General features: G+C 44.9%; 1 protein-coding gene and 1 non-coding gene across 6 annotated transcripts in view; both read right to left on the bottom strand.

Annotated features, from left to right (window-relative positions):
- TEKT1 (tektin 1) overlaps nt 1–17,581 on the bottom strand; it is a 31,240-nt gene extending 13,659 nt beyond the window's left edge. The window contains exons 1-6 of one of the 5 annotated variants that reach the window (XM_060133873.1): nt 17,465–17,581; nt 13,671–13,877; nt 10,079–10,244; nt 7,832–7,960; nt 7,160–7,303; nt 4,791–5,013 (exon numbers count right to left, since the gene is read on the bottom strand). In XM_060133873.1, coding sequence (XP_059989856.1) covers nt 4,791–5,013; nt 7,160–7,303; nt 7,832–7,960; nt 10,079–10,244; nt 13,671–13,860 — 852 coding nt within the window. In that variant the 5' untranslated portion in view covers nt 13,861–13,877; nt 17,465–17,581. Of the gene's footprint in view, nt 1–4,790; nt 5,014–7,159; nt 7,304–7,831; nt 7,961–10,078; nt 10,245–13,670; nt 13,878–15,181; nt 15,371–15,402; nt 15,761–17,464 lie in introns of those variants that run through there. The other 4 variants (XM_060133871.1, XM_060133874.1, XM_060133875.1 and 1 more) reach the window with 4 other exon arrangements.
- Nucleotides 6,369–6,440, bottom strand: TRNAD-GUC (transfer RNA aspartic acid (anticodon GUC)). The gene has a single exon. It is a non-coding gene; the product is annotated as a tRNA-Asp (tRNA).
- Nucleotides 17,582–24,924: the final 7,343 nt, after the last annotated feature.

The raw sequence follows: 24,924 nt of genomic DNA, 5'->3' as shown, positions 1-24,924 counted from the left end.
AACATAACTCACCCAACCCTAGAACCTCACAGAGGGAATGGACACAGGTGGCCACTGTTGCCTTCCCAGATATGTGGATTCCCTCAGCAAAGGCTGAAGGCTGCCCATTTACCTTGGTATAAAGTACCTTTGTATCATGAGCGGAATGCTGCCTATTTCCTTACCAATCCACCCACTAGTACTGTGACTGAAGGTGGGGTCCGGCTGCTCACTGCTCAAAAACCATTAAAGAGGCCAGGTTGGTGGAAAGGAAAGTTTGCTTTATTTTGAATGCCGGCAACCAGGGGGGCGGGCGGGGAGGGCAGACGCCTGTCCAAAGGCCAACTCCCCAGCACAACCGGACGATCAGTGGGCAAGAGCTTTTATAGACGGAGGGAGGGTGCTACATGCAGAAACAGCACAGTCACCTCTGACAGTCACCTTGGTATTGGTCATCGGTGGTCTGACCAGCGTCATCTTGATTGTTTTGAGCACAATTCATCTTCAGTTCCAGGGTCGGTTTGTTCCCATTTCCTTGAGACCAATTCTCAGAATTGCGGCAGCTTATGTCATGGCTACAGTCTGATCATCATGTCGTTAACTTCTTCCATCTGCTGGGGGTTTCAGTACCTACAAGACAGCTCACAGGCTACGGCTCAGAATATTATCTACAGCCCTTGAGGAGGAACTAAAGGTCCTTGACTTTGCTTAATGACTAAACTATTATTATTTGGTCTCCTTTGACTGTTTTCCTTTGTTTCTGTATCTTCTCACTTCTCTGATTAAACTTATTCTTTGGCTCAAGTTTTTCCACAGATAGATGGCAGGCTGAGGACACAGGGGGAGGGGAGCAAGGACCATAGGGTCCTGCTCTGTTTCAGTACCAGTTCTGCCCCCTAGAAGCCTGAAGAAAGGGTGAGCAGTTTAATCCGAGTTTTGCTGGTTTCTTTGATGGTGGCTTTGTGCAAAGAAAAGATTCCTTTGAAGCTACTCGGGTTTTTAGATTAATATTTCCCTAGTTTAAAATTTTATTTCTTCCTTGTTTTTCTTTTTAAACTTCTCATCATGGGAATTTCCAAACATACATGAAGGTAGGTAGTATAATGAACCTCATGGACCCATCATCAATTTAAGCAATGATCAATACATGGCCAATCTCGTTTCATCTATAATGCCCTCTATGCACCCCTGCCATCAGCTTATTTATTTTAAAGGAACTCCCAGATATTATATCATTTCAGTCTAAAATACTTGAGTATGTGTTTCTAAGTTATAAGGACTCTTTTTTTTTCTTCTAACATAACGACAATACTTTTTATCACACACAAACGAAAGAAGGATTCTTTATTATTATCTAAAATCTAGTGTTCAAATTTCCCTCAGTGTCCTTTTTTTTTTTTTCGGTAAGAGTTGGTATGTTTAAATTAGAATTCGAATGAGGTCCACACATTACATCTGGTTTTCATAATGTTTCTTTTTTTTCTTTATAAATTTATTTGTTTTTATTTTTGGCTGTGTTGGGTCTTCACTGCTGTGCGCGGGCTTTCTCTAGTTGTGGCGAGTGGGGGCTACTCTTCGTTGCAGTGCGTGGACTTCTCATTGTTGTGACTTCTCTTGTTGCAGAGCACGGGCTCTAGGCGCGTGGGCTTCAGTAGTTGTGGCACACGGGCTCAGTAGTTGTGGCTCGCAGGATCAGTAGTTGTGGCGCATGGGCTTAGTTGCTCCACGGCATGTGGGATCTTCCTGGGCCAGGGCTCGAACCCGTGTCCCCTGCATTGGCAGGCGGATTCTTAACCACTGTGCCACCAGGGAAGCCCGTCCCTACCCTTTAATTTGGAGGCCGTCGCCTCCGTTTGCCGAGCCTCTTCAGGACCGCGGAGGCTTCTGGCCAGGTGATACCCAGCTGGAGCCTTTTCTCATAGAGCCTAGGTTGGTATCTCCAGGTGGGGGCAGGGAGTCTCACCCGATTTGTTTCAGTCCATCATTTGAGCCTGTCCAGACCATTTTGGATGCTCATTTTATTTTACTTTTTAAAGACATTTATTTATTTATTTTTAGCTGTGGCACGTGCGATCTTCGTTGCGGCATGCGGGCTCATAGTTGCGGGATCTTAGTTGCAGCATGCGTGTGGGATCTAGTTCCCTGAGCAGGGATCGAACCCGGGCCTCCTCACCGGGAGTGCAGAGTCACACCCACTGGACCACCGGGGAAGTCCCTGGTAGCTCGTTTTAGATGTTGCTGCCAAGGCCTCAGCCACACAGCTCCCAGCTCCTGCAGGATCTCCTCCGGCAGGACTGGGCTTCTCACAGGCCTCTGCAAAGCCCAGCTTCTTGCCTCGTCTCTTACGGTGGGGACCCTCCTCCCCGCTGCCTTCCTATCTCAGATTCATCTTTCAAGGCCTGGACTAAGTTCTTACTCCACCAGGAAGCCTCTTGACTAGTCTTTGGCTACGTTTATCATTATTACTATTATTGTTGTTGTTGTTCCTATTATTAGCTGCTGCAGCAGCCAATTTTGATTATCTATTATATTGATTATATGTATAAACTATGTAAATGTACGTATATATGTGTGTGTGTGTGTGTGTGTATAAAATCGGTATGTGCCAGGCATTGTTCTAGATATTTTATTTGGGTTGTCTAATTTTACCCTAACCAACTCTGGGAGGTGAGTACTGTTGCTGTCCCTATTTTATCAATGAGGAAACCAAGGAACAGGAAGTTTTTTTTTGTTTTGGCCACGCAGCGTGGCATGTGCATGCAGGATCTTAGTTCCCCGACCAGGGATTGAACCTGTGCCCCCTGCAGTGGAAGTGCGGAGTCTTAACCACTGGACCGCCAGGGAAGTCCCAGGAACAGGCAGCTTAAGTGTATTATAAATGTTTTAAATTTTCTGTACATTATGATGTTCTGACATCATAAAAAACCTTTCTGGCTGGGAGAAACTGCCCCTCCCTGGGCTCTTCGATACTTAGAGACGGCGAAGGACCAGCCTGAGAAGGCCTTGGATCTGCAAGCCCAGAGCTCTCCCTCCTCTCTCTGCCCTTTCAGCCCAGGAGGCCATCTTGCTCTGCCTCAGTCATCCCAGGGCCGGGTGCCAGGCACCTGGGGACCATTCCATAGCCCAGAGCCCACTGAGGTTATTCACACTAGCTGATCCTAAAGTGCTACCTTTGCCCTGCCTTGGGGGTCCTGAGGAAACCCCAATAAAGGCCGTGGCCTCCACCTTCCCCTTGCTCCTGTCATCTGCCGCCTGACCACCCTAGTGTGTTCTCCACGTGGCCCTGCGTGGGGAGCCCTGCCTCCTGTCTCTAGGACCTGTGAATATGATATAAACTTTGTTTTTTCCTGAGCCCCCTGTCTCCTTATGGCTACACTTGACTGACCATCTCATAAAAGAACACAAAACATTAAGTAGCCTCCCCAAGATCACACAGCAAGTGTGGAAGCCCCATTTCGAACCCAGGCTGTCTGGCTCCAGGCTGTACACGCTTACCCACAAGGCTCTTCTACCTGTCTTTTTGCGGACTATTGCAGTATAACTTTTGATGACATTCTGGTTTGCCCTGCTCATCACAGAGATAAATCTTTTCTGACAATTAGACTCTGGGCTCATGGAAGGCAAGGGAGGAATGCAGCAGAAGGACAAGGTTGTGGTAGTTGAGCAGGCCTGGGGCTGGAGCAGTGATGCACCTGCCACCTGGGGTCCCTTCCGCTCTCCATGGCTGCTTCACCATCAGTGAAAAGCAAGGAGCGGGCCAGCAGTGGCCACGTCGGGTAGCTGTAGCTGTCCCAGCGTTACAGGTGAGGCGGAAGGCTCAGAGAGCTTGAGGCGTCCGCTTAAGTCACTCAGCTGGTCTGTCGCAGGACTGGAATGTGGGCCCACAGATCCTCAGTCCAAATTCAGCCCTTGTTCCACTGGACTCTACCCAGTGTCCCTGAGCTTAGCCTGCGGATGGTCCCATATGCTCAGGATCCAGGGGTCCTTGCTGGTGAGGGACACGGGCTACAGCCGGCTTACTGTGCTCCAATTGTTAAGCATTCAGGAATTCTGCCAGACCTGTGTTAAATGGGTAACTTGAAACTGACCATGGTGGAAGAATTTACACCACAGAAATCTGCAAATTCTATACAGCAGGGGCTTTTTTCTCCTCTGGGAGCCAGTTACCAGCAAACGGCTGGATAACCAGACAACAAGCCAGAATCCCAAAGTTGCATCTGGGTTTGGAGAAATCGGTTGCACTCAACTCACAGAACTTCAGAGTCATAAAGGACGTATAAGGGACTTCCCTGGTGGTCCAGGGGGTAAGACTCTGCACTCCCAATGCAGGGGGCCCGGGTTCAATCCCTGGTCGGGGAACTAGATCCCACATGCATGCTACAATCAAAAGTCCGCGTGCTGCAGCTAAGTCCGCATGCTGCGACTAAAAGATCCTGCACGCCGCAACAAAGGTCCCGTCTGACGCAACTAAGACCTGGCGCAGCCAAAATAAGTAAATAAAAATCAATCTTTTTTTTTTTAAAAAAAAGAACGTATAAGAGCATACGGTGCATCTCTATGCTCCACAGAAGGACGAACTAAGGCCCAGAGAGGGGAGACAGCCTGTTCTTTGCAGCAATGAGTACGAGAGGCCCAGAGCGGGGCCAAGGCCCGCTCCAGTCCCCCAAAGCCCAAAGCCTGCTGCTAAGATGGAGAGAGCTGAGTGACCTCTACTCCTTAGTACACAGGATCACAAGCCCTGAAGGCCATTCTAGGTTTACAGGGTAAAACCTTCGGAAGGTGCTCTTCCATGGTCCCCCCAGGGAGCTCACCTTGGCCAGATGAGCAGCCAGCTTGTCCCTGGCGTCCTTGGTCTCCTTCAGCCCATTCTTGAATGCGGTGTCCACCACGTCACATTGCCTGCTTAGGTCGTTGGCCGTCTGGGACAAGGTTCGGTCCACGAGGGCCTTCAGCGTCAGAGAGTTGTTCCTCTGCTTGTCAGCCTTCTCCACGTTGGTGTTGGAGAAGTCCATCCAGTCTTCCAGACTCACAGAGCTGAAACAGGACCCATGCATTCGTTCATAGCATGTTTGGGCTGGGTGTGTGGGTATGGCGGTAGGACAAGCTACTGGAAACCCACAGGAAGTTAAGCCTCCCTCCACCATCAGAAGCACCTAGAACGTTTCCCCATCTCTAGGCAGAGCGAATGGTGGTCTGTCAGTGGCAATAACTGTCACTTTGGGGAAACCTACTTACTCTGTGCCAGGCTCTGGGCTGGCATTTTACAGACATCCTCTCATTTAATCCTCACGATGGCCTAGTGAGCTAACTTTCATACCCCCATTTGACAGATGAGGAAAACTGAGGCTCAGAAAGACGGAGTACCTTCGTCAAGATCACATAGGTAGAGACAATTTAAGTATCAAAGTAAATTATAATAGTAACAGATTATAACACACTGAATAAAATAGGAGAACATGAGTCCATACTGGAATGCTATAAAGAAATGAATAAATTGCTAGTTTGACAAGGAACTGCTTTATATAACACTTGAGGAATCTCAAAATAATGTTGACTGGAAGGAAAGGGACACACGAGATACATAGTACATGATGCTATTTACTAAATGCAAAAGTAGGCACAAGAAACCTATTAGAAATCAGGAATGTGGTTCTCTTTGGGGAGCAGAGAGGAGGTATTCATCAAGAGGGGACAGGGTGGAGGTTTTGGTGTTGGTGGTAATGTTTTATTTCTTGGCCTGGTTGGTGGTTCCATGGAGACTGTTTGCTGTGTGACTAGAGGCAGCCTCTGAGATGGTCCCCAGTGACCCCCTGTGTCTCCTGGTGTTCACACCTTTGTATAGTCCCCTCCCCTTGAGATGCGTGATGAACTCATTGACTCATCTCTCCTGAATAGACATAATGAGAGGTTATTTCTAGGATTAGGTTGAAAGAAAATTGTGGCTCCTGTCTTGGCTGCCCCCTCCCTCTCTTGCTTCCTTTTGGATGACTCACTGTGGGAGAAGCCAGCTGCCACGTCCTGGCACAGCTCCATGGCGCAGCTCGGGTGGCAAGGCCTGTCACGACCACACGAGCCAGGTCAGAAGTGGATCCCCCTCACGGTTGTGCCTTCAGATGAGACTGCAGCCCCAGCAGACCCCTGGACTACAACCTCATAAGATGTGAGCCAGAGGCGCCCAGCTGAGCCGTGCCTGTGCTCCTGACCCACAGAAGCTGGGAGGTAACACACGTTTATTGTTTGTAAGCTGCTAAGTTTTGGGGTAACTTGTTATACAGCAAAAGAGAACTAAAACAATGATAAGTCGTTAAACTGTTTACTATTATTTGTGCATTTTTCTTTTCTTTTCTTTCTTTTTTCTTGGCTGCACCGCATGGTTTGTGGGATCTTAGTTCCCTGACCAGGGATTGAACCCAGGCCCCGGCAGTGACAGTGCCAAGTCCTAACCACTGGACCACCAGGGAACTCTTGTGCAGTTTTCTATATGTATGTGTTACTTCAAAAAGAACGTTTTAAAGATTAGAATGAGTTAGGTCTGTGATGTAATGTTACTTGAAAAATGTAAGTTAGATGTTACAGAAAAGGTACATGGTACGATCCCATTTTTGTAAAGAAACAAAATTTATTGGTGTAGGTGAGTGTATACATATGTTTGTAAGAACATAGAGATAACACTGGTTATCTCAGGGGGTGTAATGATAGAAAGGAGTACACATGGGGAAATTAGTAACTTGCCCTTTCTACATTTTTAAATTCTTTTACTTGTTAAAAATGCAAATAGGTAAATGAATAAATTTGAAAGGTTTAAAGATTTTATATCAGGGACTTCCCTGGCGGTCCAGTGGTTAAGACTCTGCGCTTCCACTGCAGGGGGCGTGGGTTCAAACTCTGGTCGGGGAACTAAGATCCCGCATGCTGTACAGTATGGCCCCCCCCACCCCCCAATTTTTTTTATATCAGACTTTCTTAAAGTGGGGGCAACCCGGAGGACCGAGGCGCCTGTGGGTCCTGTGTCAGGGTACTCACTGCTCAGTGCCCGCTTTTGCCCCAAGCCTGCCTCTTCCCAGCTCTCAGCCTGCATTCAGGATGATGTGCTAGGTCCTGCCTGCCTCTCTGAGAAGCACTACGATGACACGCAGCAGGGAGGAGGACAGCAGGGCCAGGCCAGCAGGGACCCACTCACTTTGCTTCAACCCTCACGACGTTCTCAGAACATTTGATGTCTGGCGAGTTGTTGTTGAGTGAGAAGCAGATATCATCAATGGTCAGGGCTGTAAACTTGTCCCTCAAGTCCTTTTCAAGACTGTACTTGGCAGCGCGGTTCAGCCTGAAGGGAGAAGGTAAACTGGGTTTCTCCCTCTGGAATGCCGAGGTGGCACCTATACCAGGTTCTTGGGACACCATGGAAAATGAAGCCAGTCTAGTGCAATATGGTGACACTTCCTCCCACCTTCCCATCCCCCCAACACACACACACACACACACACACACACACACACACACCATTAGACACTTGGTGACAAATTAACATATCCAAGCTGGGACTTCAAGATCTTCCCTCCAGATGTGACATTTTCTGATGTCACCACTGTGGCATCCTGTTTGTGAGAGGTCAGCTCCAGTGTCCTCCAGTTTACAATCAGGGGTGAAATCTGGCCGCACCCCAACCCGCCACCAGAGGGTGACTGTCACGCATGAGAGGTTGTCTTGGTCTCATTCTGAGTGTTGCCGGGCAACCTTGGGGCATGGGAAGTGCTTGTAGGGTATTAAATCCCATTCTTTCTGGGCCATGGAGCACGGCCTTTTCTAGATAACGCCCAGTGGAGATGCGAGGGCAGGCCCTGCATGGCCATACCTGATCTGCTCGGACGTCTCCTCCAGGGTGCGGGTCAGCAGGGCCATCGCCCCCCGGATGATCTCCGCCTCCTTGATCAGCTCCTGCTCTACCTCATCGTGGACCAAGTCAATGCCAACTCGCTTCTCCCTGACCAAGAGAAAGGGGGATGGTCATCCCACGCGCGGAGGAAGGCAACTCAAACGCTGCTGACTTTTAAAACTGTCTGGACAACTGGACCAGATCCATCCGGATGATGTGATGGGGGATGGACATTAGTTGGTGTCTATGCGACTTCAAAATACCCAAAACATAATGAGGAAAAATTAATCGGTGACTGGTTACTTGGTCTGAAGAATCCCAGCTGGACTTTGGGCCTCAATTTGGCCATCGGTTCTGAAGCCTTTTACTTTTTACCTGTTTATTGGAAACACTGTCTTCTGACTTAGAATTTTAAAGACATATGTTTCCTTCCTTGATCCTCTGACAAGGATTGAATCCAAAAAGATGCTCTATAGTAACAATAGTAATAGTCATAATGATGCCAAAATTAATAGTACCCCCGCCACTGAGCACTTACTATGAGACAAGCATCGTGCTGAGCTTTCCATGCGGATGTTCCTTCTCACGTAACCTCTCAAGTACAGGTGAGGAAACTGAGTTTCAGAGAGATTACGTAACTCACCCCCTGTCACAGAACTAACTGGGCATCACTCATGTTTTTAACCACTTACTCCCAAAATTGATCAGTCACTGTCTGACAAGTTATTCGTTTCCACCTGCATGACAGTGCTAGGGAGGAAGTCTCCACTCACCAGCTGTGTGACCTCAGGCACGCTGTATAACTTATCTGTGCCTTGGTTTCCTCATCTGTGAAATGGGCATAACTATTAGTACTTCCTAGGGTTGTGGCAAGGGACAAAGGAGATAAGAAAGCAGATGGCACTGTACCTTCCCCAGAGGAGCATGTACTCAATCCATGTATGTCCTCTACATCCTAGTTACCCTTAGGTGTAGACTTGAGCCAACTGGATGTTGGCCTCTTTGATCACCTGCTACTTCCCTTTGCCTCACAAACTCTCTAAATCTGGCTGGGAGGTTGCTGCCTGGTTGCTGCAGAGGGGGTCCTGGCTAAGCTCACTGAGGTAACAGGGTTTTCTGGGAAGGAGGAAGAGTATGGACAGAGTCACAGTGCATTTGGGAAGCTGCAAGCAGCTCAGCACCCCTAAGTACACCCCACTGTTGGGGATGAGATATGGCCCTGGAGGGATCACTGGGGCCCCAACCATGATGGACCTTGTTTTTGAAGCTAAGAAGTTTGAATTTTATTTTGAAGGTACTAGGGCAAAGCATTGTAATGAAAGGATTTTAAGCATGGAGTGACCTGGAAAGATCTGCATTTGGGAGGGTTTGCTCAATAGCTAGTGGGGAGGATGCACTCGATTGGAGGGGGCTGTGCTGGCAGAAGGGTGCCCCACCTAGGGCTGTGACAGGCATCAGGTCTGCAAATCAGCATCACCCCAGAGCAGAAAGGCTCGTCCTACTCATAGGACTTACAGGAGGGAACTTATAGTAAAAAGGTATGTTTGCACAGTGCTCTCTGGATTACAAAGTGCTTCCATGTGGCTCTGTGTATAGGAGCAGACTTGTCCTCTAGTAACTGTACCTGCTCTGCCTGCCCAAAATAAAGACCTCCATTTCCCAGTTTCTGTTGGTGTGGCCATGTGACTAAGCTCTGGTCAACGGGATACAAGTAGAAATGGTGAATGCCAAACCCTTATTATTACTACTTGTTGGCATGTAGATGTAATGGCTGGAGCTCCAGCTGCCATCGTGAATCATGAGGTAACCTTGGGAGTAAAAGCCACGCACATGGAGCAACAAGATAGTGGAGCAACACGACAGAAAAGGCCTGGAAGCCTGATACTGTGGCACACCATGCCAACCCTGAACTATCTCCAGACTCCTTAAATGTGAGAGAGAAAGAAATTATCTAAGTTCAATGTTATTTTGCCCTTTTCTGATTACCCACTGCCAAACCTAGTCCTAACTTATATTTAAGTTAGTCAAGAGCAGAGTTTAGACATGAGCCAAGTCCAGTGCTCCTCCCACTGCCCAGCACCCTGGGCATGCGAGATAATTTCAGGCTCTAAAAGAACACTTGCTCATTTGTCTCATTCTAACCCATCACCTAGCACAGTCAGCTTTTACCTCTTCGCAATTCATTGCTTACAACAGATGATTCATTAGAGGAACCTTCCCTCCTACCTGTATTCCAGACACTTCTCAGTGATGTGCAAGGGCTCTTTAAAGCTCTCCAGGGCTTTCTCCAATCTGGTCTGATAGATGAGTAGATCTTCGGTCGCGTGCACCAGCTGCTCAAGTTTGTCATCTAACTCCTTCTTCCAGAACCTGACTTCCTCAAGCCTCTGCTCTGAAGCACACAGAGAAGTCACACCAGGATTAATCTATTTCCAATGTAGCCAACTCTTAGATTAGAAACTTGAAGACTATTGTAAACCTACCCGAGATACTTTCTTTTCTTCTTAGGGTTGTGCTACTTGGGGCATCTTTACATCTCTGAGTTTATAAGGAAGGAAGGAAGGAAGGAAGGGAGGAAGGGAGGGAGGGAGGGAGGGAGGGAGGGAGGAAGGAAGGAAGGAAGGGAGGAAGGGAGGAAGGGAGGAAGGGAGGAAGGGAGGGAGGGAGGAAGGGAGGAAGGGAGGGAGGGAGGGAGGGAGGAAGGAAGGGAGGGAGGGAGGGAGGGAGGAAGGAAGGAAGGAAGGAAGGAAGGAAGGAAGGAAGGAAGGGGGAGGGAGGGAGGGAGGGAGGGAGGGAAGGAAATAAGAATATATTTCTTCTTACATTCAACATCAAATTAATCCAAAGACCATTCTAATTCGCCACTCTAATTCTTCAAAACCCACTGTTTTTAATAACTTTTAATTTTGTCAAAGACACATATATTGTTTGAAAAGTCAAATAGTTTTACAAGTATTACAATTCTCTGACCCATCCCTACCCACTCCCACTTTCTGGAAGCAACCTCTTTTTAAACACTTTTAGTATTTCTTCTGGCATTTGCTTACATTGCTATTTATTCATTATCAGTTTTAAGATTACCTATTGATTTCCTATGATGAAAGATAAGAGTTTGCTCTTATACGACTTATACAACACACTTCTGATCTTTCAATCTTCCCAATATAGCTGCGTCACCATGTTGTTAAATAATAATTTAATGTTTGTTTATATTATTGTAGGTATGTAAATATTATTTACACCCAAACCATGATATCATGATACTATGATAAATTTACTTTCTTATACAACTTTTTAAAAATTTTTTATTGGAGTATAGTTGATTTACAATGTTGTGTTAGTTTCAGGTGTACAGCAAAGTGAATCAGTTATACATATACATATATCCACTCCTTTTTTAGATTCTTTTCCCATATAGGCCATTACAGAGTACTGAGTAGAGTTCCCTGTGCTACACAGCAGGTTCTTATTAGTTATCTATTTTATATAAAGTAGTGTGTATATGTCAGTTCCAATCTCCCAATTTATCCCTCCCCTCGCTTATCCTCTGGTAACCATAAGTTTGTTTTCTACATCTGTGACTCTATTTCTGTTTTGTAACTAAGTTCATTTGTTAGATTCCACATATAAGTGATATCATATGATAATCTGTCTTTCTGTGTCTGACTTACTTCACTCAATATAACAATGTCTAGGCAACCATGTTGCTGCAAATGGCATTATTTCATTCTTTTTTATGGCTGAGTAATATTCCATTGTATATATATACCACATCTTCTTTATCCATTCATCTGTCAATGGACATTTAGGTTGCTTCCATGTCCTGGCTATTGTAAATAGTGCTGCAATGAACATTGGGATGCATATATCCTTTCAGATTATGGTTTTGTCCAGATATATCCCCAAGAGTGGGATTGCTGGATCATATGGTAGTTCTATTTTTAGTTTTCTGAGGAACTTCCATATTGTTCTCCATAGTGGCTGTACCAATTTACATTCCTGCCAACAGTGTAGGAGGGTTTGGAACGCCTATAGGTACTGAGCCTCCCAGATGGATCCTCTAATTTTGTCTTTTCTCTCCTGTTTTCTATGTAGCTCTTTGTCTTTTTTTTCTACTTTCTGGAGATACTTCAACTCTATCTTTCAACCCTTCTTTTGACTTAAAAAAATATTCTGCTCTCATATTTTTAATTTCCAAGAACACTTTCTTGTTCTCTGAATGTTCTCTTTTTTAAGAGTCTTCTTGTTCCATAGATGCAATGTCTTTTCTAAATTCCCTGAGGATCTTATAGTGTTATTTTTTCTTTTGCTCTGTGTACTTTCTTTAGTTTTGTTTGTTTCAGTGTTTGCCATTTTAGAACCTTCCCTCACATGTTTGGTGATCCTCATCTGGTCATATTTGAGAATAAAATGCTAAAATACTAACTGGGAGCTCTGTCTGTAGGGACACGGCTTGTCAACCAGAATGCTTTATTGTCTAGTGTGATCAGGCCTACCTATAGGCTGGTATCAGGAGTAAGCATCAACCCATCAGGAGAAGCCTAACATTTAACCCTGCAGGCCTGAATGAAGTTTTGGTTTATTGGAGGTTGAAAACTAGCAGCCCTTAGACCAGGTTTTGCTTATAGATGTGTTTGTTTATCCTGCCCAGTGTTATAAATATATCAAGTCAATTGCTAGCATTTAAAAAGTGGGTAAAATTCCAGCTTTTCTAAAAAAAAAAAAAAAAAAAATCAGGGAACTCGGCAACACTGGGCCCATATTCTTTCTTGGGAAAAAATGGGTTGAAATTGATGGAGCACATGTTCTCCAGGAACCCTCAGTCCCCACCACTCCCTATTGTCTTAGGGGTCTTATTCAAACCCTTATGTTACCTGCCCAACTCTGATAGACTGTTGAGTTTGTGACCTCTGGTTTATCACTTTTTGGCATTTGGGACTTTTGTTTGTTTCATCTTATTTTTATTCTTGTTTTGCTTATTTAAGGGCACCACCTTTTACATTGTGTTCGTAGGAATGGGATTGTCAAGAGAGCATTACTCTTTCTTTAAGATTCAGCTCAGGGCTTCCCTGGTGGCACAGTGGTTGAGAATATGCCTGCCAATGCAGGGGACATGGGTTCGAGCCCTGGCCTGGGAAGATCCCACATGCCGCGGAGCAACTCGGCCCGCGAGCCACAACTACTGAGCCTGTGCGTCTGGAGCCTGTGCTCCGCAACAAGAGAGGCCGCGACAGTGAGAGGCCCGCGCGCCGCGATGAAGAGTGGCCCCCACTTGCCGCAACTAGAGAAAGCCCTCACACAGAAATGAAGACCCAACACAGCCAAAAATAATAAATAAATTAAAAAAAAAAAAAAGACTCAGCTCAAGTGTTCCTCTCTAGGAGGTCTTCCCCAATTCTCCAGGCAGACTCCGCCCTCACTTCTGTATCCCCTCCCCTAGCTCCTATCTAGTTATATTTTGGTTATTCATTTTTCTATCTTTCTCCTCCTCAATCCAGGAGCCCCTCAAAAACTGAGGCTCTGATCATCCTCTGTGATATTCCCAGGGCTTAGTCCATAGATGCTCTTAGACGCTCAACAGATATGTATCGAATCAGTAAAAGAATGGCTGATGAATGGCTGAAAATCAGACTGGGTTACCATGTCTCTACCTTAGGGCAGTGAACTTAAAGACAGAGCCCAGAGAATACACGTTTCTCCCTAATATTTCAAGATAATACGTTGCCATTCCTGAACATGAAATGCAAATGACAGTATCGCCATACCTCAACAGTATCATCCAAACATGTTCCCAAATATACCAAATATGTTACCTTACCTAGTTTCTTGTTCACATCGCTTTGAGATTTTCTTGTGGTCTTTTCAATTTCATTCACAAGCCTCTGGCTTTCTGCCACCAGGCGTTCGGACCGGGACCTTTGGGCCTCTGCTCTGTGGTATTGGTTCTTGTTAGCAATGTGCCACTCTGAGGGCAAGAACTTGGGTGGATGTTGTAGTAGTTTGGCCATTTGAGGTTTCTAAAGTCCTGATCAAAAGCAGAATTTTTTTTTTTTTTAGATTCATTGAAAGCAAGTTGTCCTTTTTTTAATGTCAGTTTTTATTAAAGTGTGACATTCATACCAAAAGGTACATAAATCATAATCTGTACACAAAATGAAAACCTCTGTACAGCCAGCACCCAGATCAAGAAATAAGCACTACCAGCACCTTACGTCTCTTTCTGATCACTATTCTTCACCCCCTCCCCCCAACAGTAACCACTATTCCAACTTTTAACACTATAAATTAGTTTTGGTATTTTTGAACTTAATATAAATGGAATCACTATGTACTCGTTCATATCTGACTTCTTTTTGCTCAGCCTTATGCTTGTAAGACTTATCAGTACTGTTCATATACTTGTAGTCTGTTCATTCTCATTCCTGTGTAATATACCATTGCATGATTATACCAAAATTTGTCTCTCTTTTCTACTGTTTACGGATATTTGGGTTTCCAGTTTGGTGCTATTATGAGAATGCTATGAATATTCTCATTTAGAGACAATGTGTTTTTTGGTGAACATATGCTCGCATTTTTATAATGCATTAGAATTGCTGGGTCATAAGGCAGTGTTCAGTTTTAGTAGGTATTGCCAAACAGATGAACCCAGACATGTTTTCTTAAAAAAAAAAAAAGAACAACTGTGACATCTGTAAACTGACAGCTGGGTATTGAGCCTGTTCAGCAGATGAAAGAAACAAAACCTTCCCAGGACAAAGAAAAGGAGAGAACAAGAAGAGGAACACATGAGGAGGCAGCAGGCAGAGACCAGCAGCAGCAGAAAGACCAACACTTCCCCACCTCATCTGCACACAGCTCTGACTGTGAGAACTGCCGTCCTCAGACAGGGCTAAAAACTGCCCCCACCAACATCTCACCCCAAATATATATCTGACCGCCTGCTCTTAAAGGCTTCTGGATCTCTGAAGTCCTTCAAACATACAAGGAGCGACCCGGAGTCACATCTTGACCAGGCTGAGCCCCAGGCCACCCGGCTCCCTCTGACAACATGGGGTCTCCTAGTCCAGTCCCTCCTATGGCTTCGGCCAAGTGTGAGTGTGGGGCTCAAAACTTAACCCAAGATTTCTGGATAAGTCTGAGTAGCTCTCAGAGAAATCTAAATTAGGGCTGAGGTCGAAATTAAACCTAAATTCGGGCTGATACCAATGGGCACAAGGCATTGGGTAGGTCTGTGCGCTGCAGTTAAGGGTTGGTGGTGTGGGGCCGGGGCTTACCCTCAGCGCCACAAAAAACCACTACACAACTTCGGGATGGGAGCCTCCTTACCCCAACCGGAGCTCCGGGTTCTTGCAGAACTGGGCTGTAAACAGCGCAGTCTCCATGGCAACCGGAGACGCGTCTCCAGGGCAAAAGGGGCGGGGTCTGCCGCGAAGCTTTTTCCTCAGAAGGCTCTGCGCAGGCGCGAGTTCTGTGTTTTCCCCCAGCGCCGGGGACAAGGGGATGTGGCCGGGAGCGCTCAGGCCAGATGCTCGGCTATCTCAACCTACCACGAAGACGCGGGACACCAAGCTGGGAGTCAGGAGACCTGCAACTGGCCTTGGTCCTGCTGCGGGCTGGGCCACCTCGGGCCGCACTGCTCTCACTGGGTCTCGGACTCCCCAGGTGTACAGCGATGTTGGGCTGGACGATGGCTTCAGGTCCTCGCAGCCGCAGGCCGTCCCGGGACCACTAAGCCACAAGCCCGGCGCTGCACGGAGTTAGCCACGAGAGATTCCTGGGGTTGCCCGGGCCGCGAGGAATTAATAGGAGGAGATAGGAGGCGAGGCCGGGTCTCGCATCCTGGGCCCGCCCCTCAGCTTCCGGCCGAGGGCGGTGGCCGAACTCAGGCTAGGAGTCAGGAGTAATTTCTCCATCTAGAAAATGAGTGGATTGGAGCTCTCAAACTAAGAGTACAGTGCTCGGAATATGTTCTTTATGGTTGTAGTGCTGGTAAAAAAAAAAAAAAAAAAAACACTTCCGCACAGCCTGGAACACAGAAAATGGGTATTCAAATCTCCCGCCCTATGCCAAACTTGCAGCTCCACCTTTCACACCCCACAATCGAAGGCAACCTCTAAGAACAACCAATCAGAGGAGGCTTTGCCTCGTGGAGCCCGACCCCCTAACATCTCTTGATTCTCTTGTTAGCGTCCTGAAGGCCCACGAGGCGTCATGAATATTAAACAGGCCGCCTGTCCAGTGGCGTCTGGAGGAGCTCGTGTTGCATATTCATATTCCCCATCCCTCAGAGAAGGGGCTATTTAAGGAGCGAAGTGGCCTCGCCGGCCACCCGCACACCAGCGGGAGAGTCGCCAGTCTTGGCTACCAATGGGTATTCAGGGCGTGGAGCCCGGGTTTCCCACTAAGGGAAGGCGAGCCGGCGGGAATGGGCCAGAGTCCCAGCCCCAGCAATGCATTCCAAGGACACCTGAAGAAGGTGGTCTGGCTCCTGAGCGTGCAGGGCAGCTGGGCCTCGGGGGAGGTGCTGGCTGGTGGGCGTCCTCTCCTACTTAGGCGAGAAGAAGGGGCGGCGTCCTGATGGAGCAAGCCAACCCTGAATGACCCCTGTGGTTACCTTTGGAGGCCCCGACCCTGGCGTCCCCGCACCTCAGGTTACAGAAGGGGAAATTTCTTGGACCTGTTGGGAACATGATACAATTGGCCAAAGTACATGAAATTAGCTATATGAATTACGATCATAGGTCACCATTGTATTTTGCATCCGTATACACATTTAATCCTCTCCCCCTTCCCCACGGGGTGGAGAGGGATAGAAAAACCTTGAGACCCTCACCGAAGAACTAATGCTTGTAGTTGAGTCCAGCCAGCTGGACTCTCTTCTGCTGGTTTTGCTCTCTGAAAGGCCTGGATGCTGTTGCATCTCTTGATATACTTAAAAAAAAAAAAAAAGCACTCTGCAACTATTTATTCTGGTGTTTAAGTGTAATTGCAAGTATTTGAAAATATTTTCAAAAGTAAAATCTTATCTTGCACCCACACAGGCCAGCAAAGGAATGAATCCAATAGAGGAAGTATCGAACAGCTTATTATCAATAATAACTCAGTGTGTATCTGGCATCAGTATATGGGTAGAGAATAATATTAGAATGTAAAGCAGATATGCAGTGCAAAGCTTAGAATTTGCTAAATTAAGAAGTGTACAACCAAAGTTTATATTCAAAGTAGGAATACTCAGGCAAAGTGCATTGAAGTTTTAAGTGGTTTTGAGATTTTTGTTGGTTGGAACAAAACTACGTTTCCCAAACTGCGTTGTTTCCTGCAGAGGTGGTGTAGGTCTGTTTCCCCAACCCGCCTCCTACTGGGTGAGAGGCCTGAGTGGGCAACTCTGAGTGCAGGTGTGGGAAAGAGGCCTTCAGCAAAACACTCCAGGTCACTGTGTCCACTGGGAGATGGAAAATACAGGAGGAAAATTAAGCCTGAGAGGATAGACTCAGGAGATTTAATATTTGTCAAGTGGAACTTCCAGAGGGGGAAAAATAGAGAATAGAAGATGAAGGAAAGAGAGAGAAAATGTCCTTGAGTTAAAGACTCAAGTCTTTATTTATTTACCTTAATTAATTAAAAATTTACACAATTTTGATGGGCTTCCCTGGTGGCGCAGTGGTTGAGAGTCCGCCTGCTGATGCAGGGGACACGGGTTTGTGCCCCGGTCCGGGAAGATCCCACATGCCGGCTGGGCCTGTGAGCCATGGCCGCTGAGCCTGCGCGTCCGGAGCCTGTGCTCTGCAACGGGAGAGGCCACAGCAGTGAGAGGCCCGCGTACCGCAAAAAAAAAAAAAAATCAGGTATTATGAACTTCTTGTTTAACTTTCCTACAGTGCTACCATGACCCTTGAACTGACCCATGACCCTAGCTGCAGGACTAGGACTAACTCTTACTCTGCCCAGAGTGCCTAGCCTCACTGCACATATAGTGTGTGCCCAATAAATGCATACTGAACGAATGTGCTCTAGTCAGTTGAACTGTCCAGCCGTTATGAGACTGAGCAGCATTGACATAAGAATGCAGCTCTCCTAAGTGGAAGGGAGATGTCTGAGAACACCCTGTTGCCTAAATTAATATCAGGAAACAAGCTACTCAGTAAAAGAACGCAATGTGGCAGCTCTGATTTATGTTACCCAATCACTGCTTGCTTACTTCTTATTAAGTACCATTTTATTCTATATAGGAAAAGCTATGGAAAACAGATTCTCTTTTTATGCTTGCTTTTGTTCTCCTACCAAGAGTCGATTTAATTATAAAGATGTGACAAAGATTATTATACATTTATGGATCCCAATCATTAAAAAGCTAAAATACTTTAAGACCTTAGAAAGCATACAATTTGAGTGTAATTTAAAGAAATTGCCCCTCATGATTACCTATTTGGGGCTTGTGAAAATCAGCAAAGGATGCTACTGCATTGTTCTTTGTCCCATACTCCTCTTATTTTGATGTACGTTTCAGATAGCTTAGATACATCTTAAGAGTTCTATTCCTTCAAACTTTTAAAGTATTCAGTGTATACGGTACTAGAGTTTCTACTCACCTTGATTCCATTTTGCATGAAAGAATTTTGGAAAGCCACTTTGGTAGTTTTTAAGCCTATAGGTTTACTTTTGAATTTTTGAGTTATCCTTTAAGAGAATCTGATTCTTGGAACTGCAAGGAACTTGAACAATTATCTGGTCCAATCTGATGCTGAAATATCCTCTATAGCAGATATAGAGGATGCCAAATCATTGTCCAGTGCTTGAACTCTCCCAGTGATGGGGAACTCATCACCTTTCAAGGCAGTCCTTCTTTGGATGCAGCTGTTCAATTTTCCCAACACCATTTATTGAAGAGACTGCCCTTTCCCCATTGTATATTCTTGGCTCCTTTGTCATATGTGTGAGTTTACTTCTTGGCTCTCTTCTTTCCACTGATCCATGTCTCTGTTTTTATTCCAATACCACATTCTGTTTGATTACTATAGCTTTGTAATATAGTTTGAAATCAGGGAATGTGATACCTCCAGCTTTATTCTTCTTTCTCAAGATTGCTTTAGCTATTTGGGAGCTTTTATGGTTCCATAAAAGTTTTTGGATTGTTTGTTGTACTTCTGTGAAAAAATGCCTTTGGAATTTTGATAGGGATTGCACTGAATCTGTATATTGCTTTGGGTAGCACAGACATTTTAACAATATTAATTCTTCCAACCCATGAGCATGGAATATCTTTTCATTTATTTGTGTCTTCTTCAATTTCTGTCATTAATGTCTTGTAGTTTTCAATATACACATATTTCACCTCCTTGGTTAAATTTATTTCTAGGTATTTTATTCTTTTTGATGCAATTGTAAATGGGACTGTTTTCTTAATTTCTCTTTCTGATAGTTCATTATTAGTGTATAATAATATAAGGAACACAACAGGTTTTTGTGTATTGATTTTGTATACTACAACTTAATAATGTTCTGTAATGACTATTTCTTTTTTCAGTTTTAATATCTTTTATCAAAGTATAGTTGATTTATAGTGTATTAATTTCTGCTGTACAGCAAAGGGACTCAGTTATACATATATATATACATTCTTTTCTAATATTCTTTTCCATTATTGTTTGTCATAGAATATTGAATATAGTTCTCTGTGCTGTACAGTAGGACCTTGTTGTTCATTATATATATAAAAGCTTCCATCTGCTAACCCCAAACTCCCCCTCCATCCCTCCCTCAAACCCTTCCTCCTTGGCAACCACCAGTCTGTTCTCTATGTATAATGACTATGTCCTAATGTTCTATTTAAAAGTACAGTTCAGGACGTGAAACATATGTTTATTGTTTATAAATACCTATCTACTAGCATTTACGTGGGCCAAGCGAAATCTGATTGAGCCAAACCCTGGAAAATGTAATTATACTTGTCCTTTTACTATATTGTCATGGCTTCGTGCTCCTGATAATTTTAATGGTATCTGCTATTGAATCTTGGCAGATGCCATTGAGTATTTCTCAGAATGTGGGCAACTGTCCAATAATCTGCATCAGAACCCCCAGGAACGCTTGTTAAAGTATGGATTCTCAGTCCCCAGCACAGACCTGCTGGATCAGAACTTAAGTTTAAGAAACGCTGCACCTTTGTGGGGCCTGCTGTGTCCTACCAGTGGTCTTCCCTTGGGTTTCACTTTTCCACAGGAAACAGAACATAAACCTCAAATTGTCTTTGCACTTGGACCAGTTCCCTTTGTTGATCTGATACAAGAATAGCTTTCTGTGCTGCAACAGTGAGCTTGTTGAATAGATCCCTTGTATTTTAGGAGAGGAAATTTAGTGCTTCATTGCTCACCATCCCTACTGGCCCGGGTAACTCTAAGGATAAACTAGCTTGGGTTTCACCCTGGAGGATTAACATTTCATAGAGCACACAAAGCCCCATGAAAGTCAAGATGAGGCAGAGCAAAGTGTGCACTGGCTTCTTTGTGTGGTTGGTTTCTTGTCTTTAGCCATTTGTCAGGCACAGCAGCTGAAGGTGCTGAATTGGATGAGGTAGTAAATTCAAGAGTCAAACCAGCTGCCAGATGCTCCCTGGAGGCTTCCTGGAGGGTGCAGCAAAGGCTGCTAACCCACCTCCTGCCCTTTTCGCAATTATCTCCACACCTGGGATTGCAGGAAAGAAAAAAATGTTTCCTCTACTCTCTAATATTCAGTATCTTGGTACGTGCAAACTAAACTGACAAAGTTTAGCAGAAGAAAAGGCATACGATTTTTATTGATGTTAATATTTTTGTGTGCACAGGAGCTTCACAATAAAAGAAGTGCAAACTCAAAGAAGCAGCTAGACTTGAGGCTTATATACCATTTTAACAAAGGGCAATAAATTGTGAAGAAGTGACTAGACAAAAGTAAGGAAATGTGAGCTTCTAAGGGTGATAAATTCTGGGAAAGTGACTAGGGAACATATGGGGAAACTAACGGAAAATAAGGGTTATTTAAGTAAGGTCTGTTTATACAGGTTCATCTCGGCGTGACCCCAGTCTCTGGTGAAAAGAGTTAGTTTCTTCTTCCTGGTACAGAGGGACACCTTCCTCCAAGGAAAATTTGTGCCCTACTTTTAGGCAGATAAAGGGAGGGCAGAGAACTTTTCCTGCATCTGTTGTTTCTCAGTTACCTCCAGCTCCGAATAATCCTTATGCCAATGTGGCATATTTGAGGGTGGCATATTCTGATCCCCTTCAGGATCATCAGCACATCCAGCTGGGGAGAAGTCGGACAGAAACTGGCACAAAAGGATGATTTCAGGCAGTTTCTTTGAGTTCTAACTGCGTCCCCTGTGCAGAGCAATTGGCCTGGGCCCTGTGAGGCCTGCTCTCCCTGCTCCATCAGAATTGCTGTGGACTAATTTGAGAGCAGCCCTCTGAACCCAGAGGAACCATAAGAGTGAGATTGATGTGCCCACCAGGTAGAACAGCTCTGCAGGAGGGTAGATTCTTAGACGGAGAAAACCAAGCCTCATAGTTCAAAGGATTGAGAATTAAATCATAAGTAATTTTTTAAAAAGTTTTGTAAAATATGTGGATAAGCCATATCTTCAAATGAGCCTAATACTATTAATAATAAATAATAAATGGGATATACACTACTGTATATAAAATAAACAACAGGACCTACTGTATAGCACAGGGAACTATATTCAATATCTTGTAATAACCTATAGTGGAAAAAAACCTTAAAAAGAATACATATATATATATATTTATATATAAAACTGAATCACTTTGCTGTGCACCTGAAACATTGTAAATCAACTATATTTCAACAAAAAAAAAAAGAAAAAAAAATCTGCAACCTAAGACAAGGAAATCATCATGTTCCACTAGAGGGCAGTGTGGCAACAATCTAGAAACGTTTATAAAATAGGCTCGTGAGAACAGAGGGAACTTGTTATTCGTTTATAAATTTATGATGAGAACTGCTTTGGGCAGAAACAAAAATCAAATACCGCTTTCAGCACAGGGGGTTTGTCTAGATGACACGAAACCTACTCAAGTAGTTTTTTTTTTAAGTCAGAATGACATTAAAAAAAAACGCAAGTTGACTGACTTGAGCAAAACGGAATTGCTTTCATTAGTTGCTATGTTGTTCTGTTGCTATGTGGTTTAGTAGAAGCTATAAACAAAATCAAGGAGATCACATTTCCTCTGCCTCAGCCATTTGAAAAGCTTCAAACCCCTAAGAGTCCTCATCTCCAGTTGTGCTCGAAGTAACAAAGTTTGCCCGAGGGTTTAAACTGGGCATGATAATAAGAGTTATATCTAGCTCTTTTTGAACGCTGAGTTCAGGCTGGGAGATTCACATGGAGTATCTCTTTACTCCCCAGAGCAGTTCTATGAGTTTATTACCATCTCCACTGGAGAGATGAGGAGACTAAGCCCATGGAAGATTGAGTGCTTGCCCCTGGGACACTGCTAATCAGTGGCAGAGCTGGGCTTCAAACTTAGGCAGGTCGAATCTAGATGCCTTGTTTGAGCTACTTCTAAGCCATCAATGGCAAAGACAGAACTAGAACCCAGGTCTCTTTGTTACAAATTAAAGGCTGACTTTCATGTTGAAAAAGATGTATATGAGCAGGAATAGGAAGAAGAAAACTTTAAAAGAGGGCTGAGAAGAAAGACAAAGTGTCTGTGTTTGCAAAGAGACGGGTTCATGCCAAAAAACAAGAACATTTTGGGCTGAGCTGGGATGCCCCATATATGCCGATTACGCACGGCCAGAGTGGCCAAGACCAGAGGGATTTCCCCACTGCCTCCTCAAAATCCAGAGCCCCGAGACCCACGGGCTGGTGGATCTCACAGGAGAAGCTCACAGAAGAACGCTCTTGCTTCAGGGCACAGAAGAGGAGAGTTGGAAGTTCACCTAAATCCTCAGAGCCCTTAGTCAAGTACATTCCAAATGATAAGAATAATTATAATTTAGTACTCAAATGCCAGGCACTGTACATTTTACTTGTCTTAGTTCACTGAATCTTCATAACAGCTCTAGGAGGTGAGTCCACCACCTGGGAATCGGATGGGCTGGCCCCTCGTGGAAGGCACGTGTGGATTATGAGTGAGAATGCACATCCCGCACATAAATGGAGTATTTTAACCGCCCTCTCTCATCTTTGAGCAATACAGCCAATTCTGTTATTAGAATGCAACCCGCTTCTTAGGAAGCATGGCAGATGGCTTACTTCCCACTTCCCAAACCTCCCTAAAAGGGCAGCAAAGGAATAAAAATATATACACATAAGCCTGTAAGGGAGAAAATGGGAGAAGAGACAACATGGATAAGACAGTTCCACGAACAGTTGGAAAGATGGGGAGGATGGTAGCTGATCTGGTGGAACTGGGGATCACTACCTGGGCCTCTGCAGACAAGGAGACCAACAAGCAGAAGGGGTTGGCCTTGCGCAACTCTACGTTCTGGGGACTTGGAGGCACAGGGCCTACAGAAGGTGGGAACGAGGAATGGCACTAAAATCTGGGGGGCTAAAGGGCCTGTATAGGGGGTGGTTAGACCTCCTTCCACCTTCTGCTTTTGAAAATAAGCAGGCATCACAGGCAGGCTTACCCCAGCCCCCTCCACACCCCCATCGTGCCCCTCTCACCCTCACTGCTAGAAGATTTGATAAAAGTTCTCTCTGGATAACTCAATGGCTCCAGAGAAAAGAACTCTCTTGTCTGACATTTTAGAGTCCCGCCCCCATTAAAAAGCCAGTTTGAGGCCCAATCACCTTGTAGTAAGTCTTTCCCATTGACAAGCCCACCCACTCCCTCACAGCCTCTGTTCATCTTTTTAGCGAATCAGGCTTAGATAGAATGAGCAGTCCGGGACCACCCAATATTTAAGGAAAGCTTCCAACTTGAAAGATAGAGACCCAAACAAACAGGAAGAAGGAATCTGGAGGAAAGAAAGCTTATGGGAGCAGGAAAAAAATGTGAAAATAAAAGTCCTTTCAATAATTCTTTCAGAAAAGTAAAATAAGATGTTATAGACATTAAATGAGTTGGATGTTATTTTTAAAAGGATTAATGAGAAAACAAGAATGAGATTTTGGGGAATTCCCTGGCAGTCCAGTGGTTAGGACTCTGTGCTCTCACTGCTGAGGGCCCAGGTTCAATCCCTGGTCACGGAACTAAGATACCATAAGCTGTGCAACAAGGTCAAAAAAAAAAAAAAAAAGAGAGATTTTGGAAATATTTTAAAAGGAGAGTAAGAATAAAATACTTAAAAGAGGGACTTCCCTGGTGGTGCAGTGGTTAAGAATCCACCTGCCAATGCAGAGGACACAGGTTCGAGCACTCGCCTGGGAAGATCCCACATGCCCCGGGGCAACTAAGTCCATGCACCACAACTACTGAGCCTGCGTGCCACAACTGCTGAAGCCTGCATGCCTAGAGCCCGTGCTCCTCAACAAGAGAAGCCACTGCAATAAGAATCTCGTTCACCACAACGAAGAGTAGCCCCCACTCGCCGCAACTAGAGAAAGCCTGCACGCAGCAACGAAGACCCAATGCAGCCAAAAATAAATAATAAATAAATAAATTTATTTTAAAAATACTTAAAAGAAAGTTCAGGAGATAAAGTAGAACAAAAAGACAAAGAGATTTAAAAATAAGAATGAGGACCATTCCAGGATGTCCAGTTTGCAACTAACAGGAAGGAATTCAAGAGAGAACAGGGGAAAAGAGAAATGGAAGGAAGGAAATTCTAGCAAAAGCAATACAATTTCCCAGAACTGAAGGACATGAGTCTCCAGATTGAAAGGCCCCCCTAAGTGTCTGACACAATGAATACAGACGCACCAAGATTCATCAGCACAAATTTCAGAAGACCCTGAAGAGAGAAAAGATTTTCAAAGCTTCCAGAAAGGAAAAAGAAAAACATACAGAAGATCCAGAAGGGCATTAGACTTCTAAGTAGCCACAGGGAAGTTAGAAAATAATGGAGCAAAGCCTTCAAGCTTCCGCGTGAGAATCATCTTCAGCCTCAAATGCTTGTAACCA

The sequence above is a fragment of the Lagenorhynchus albirostris genome, chromosome 20, assembly GCF_949774975.1.
Source record: "Lagenorhynchus albirostris chromosome 20, mLagAlb1.1, whole genome shotgun sequence".
NCBI lineage: Eukaryota > Metazoa > Chordata > Mammalia > Artiodactyla > Delphinidae > Lagenorhynchus > Lagenorhynchus albirostris.
This window is presented reverse-complemented; position numbering and strand designations above follow the sequence as displayed.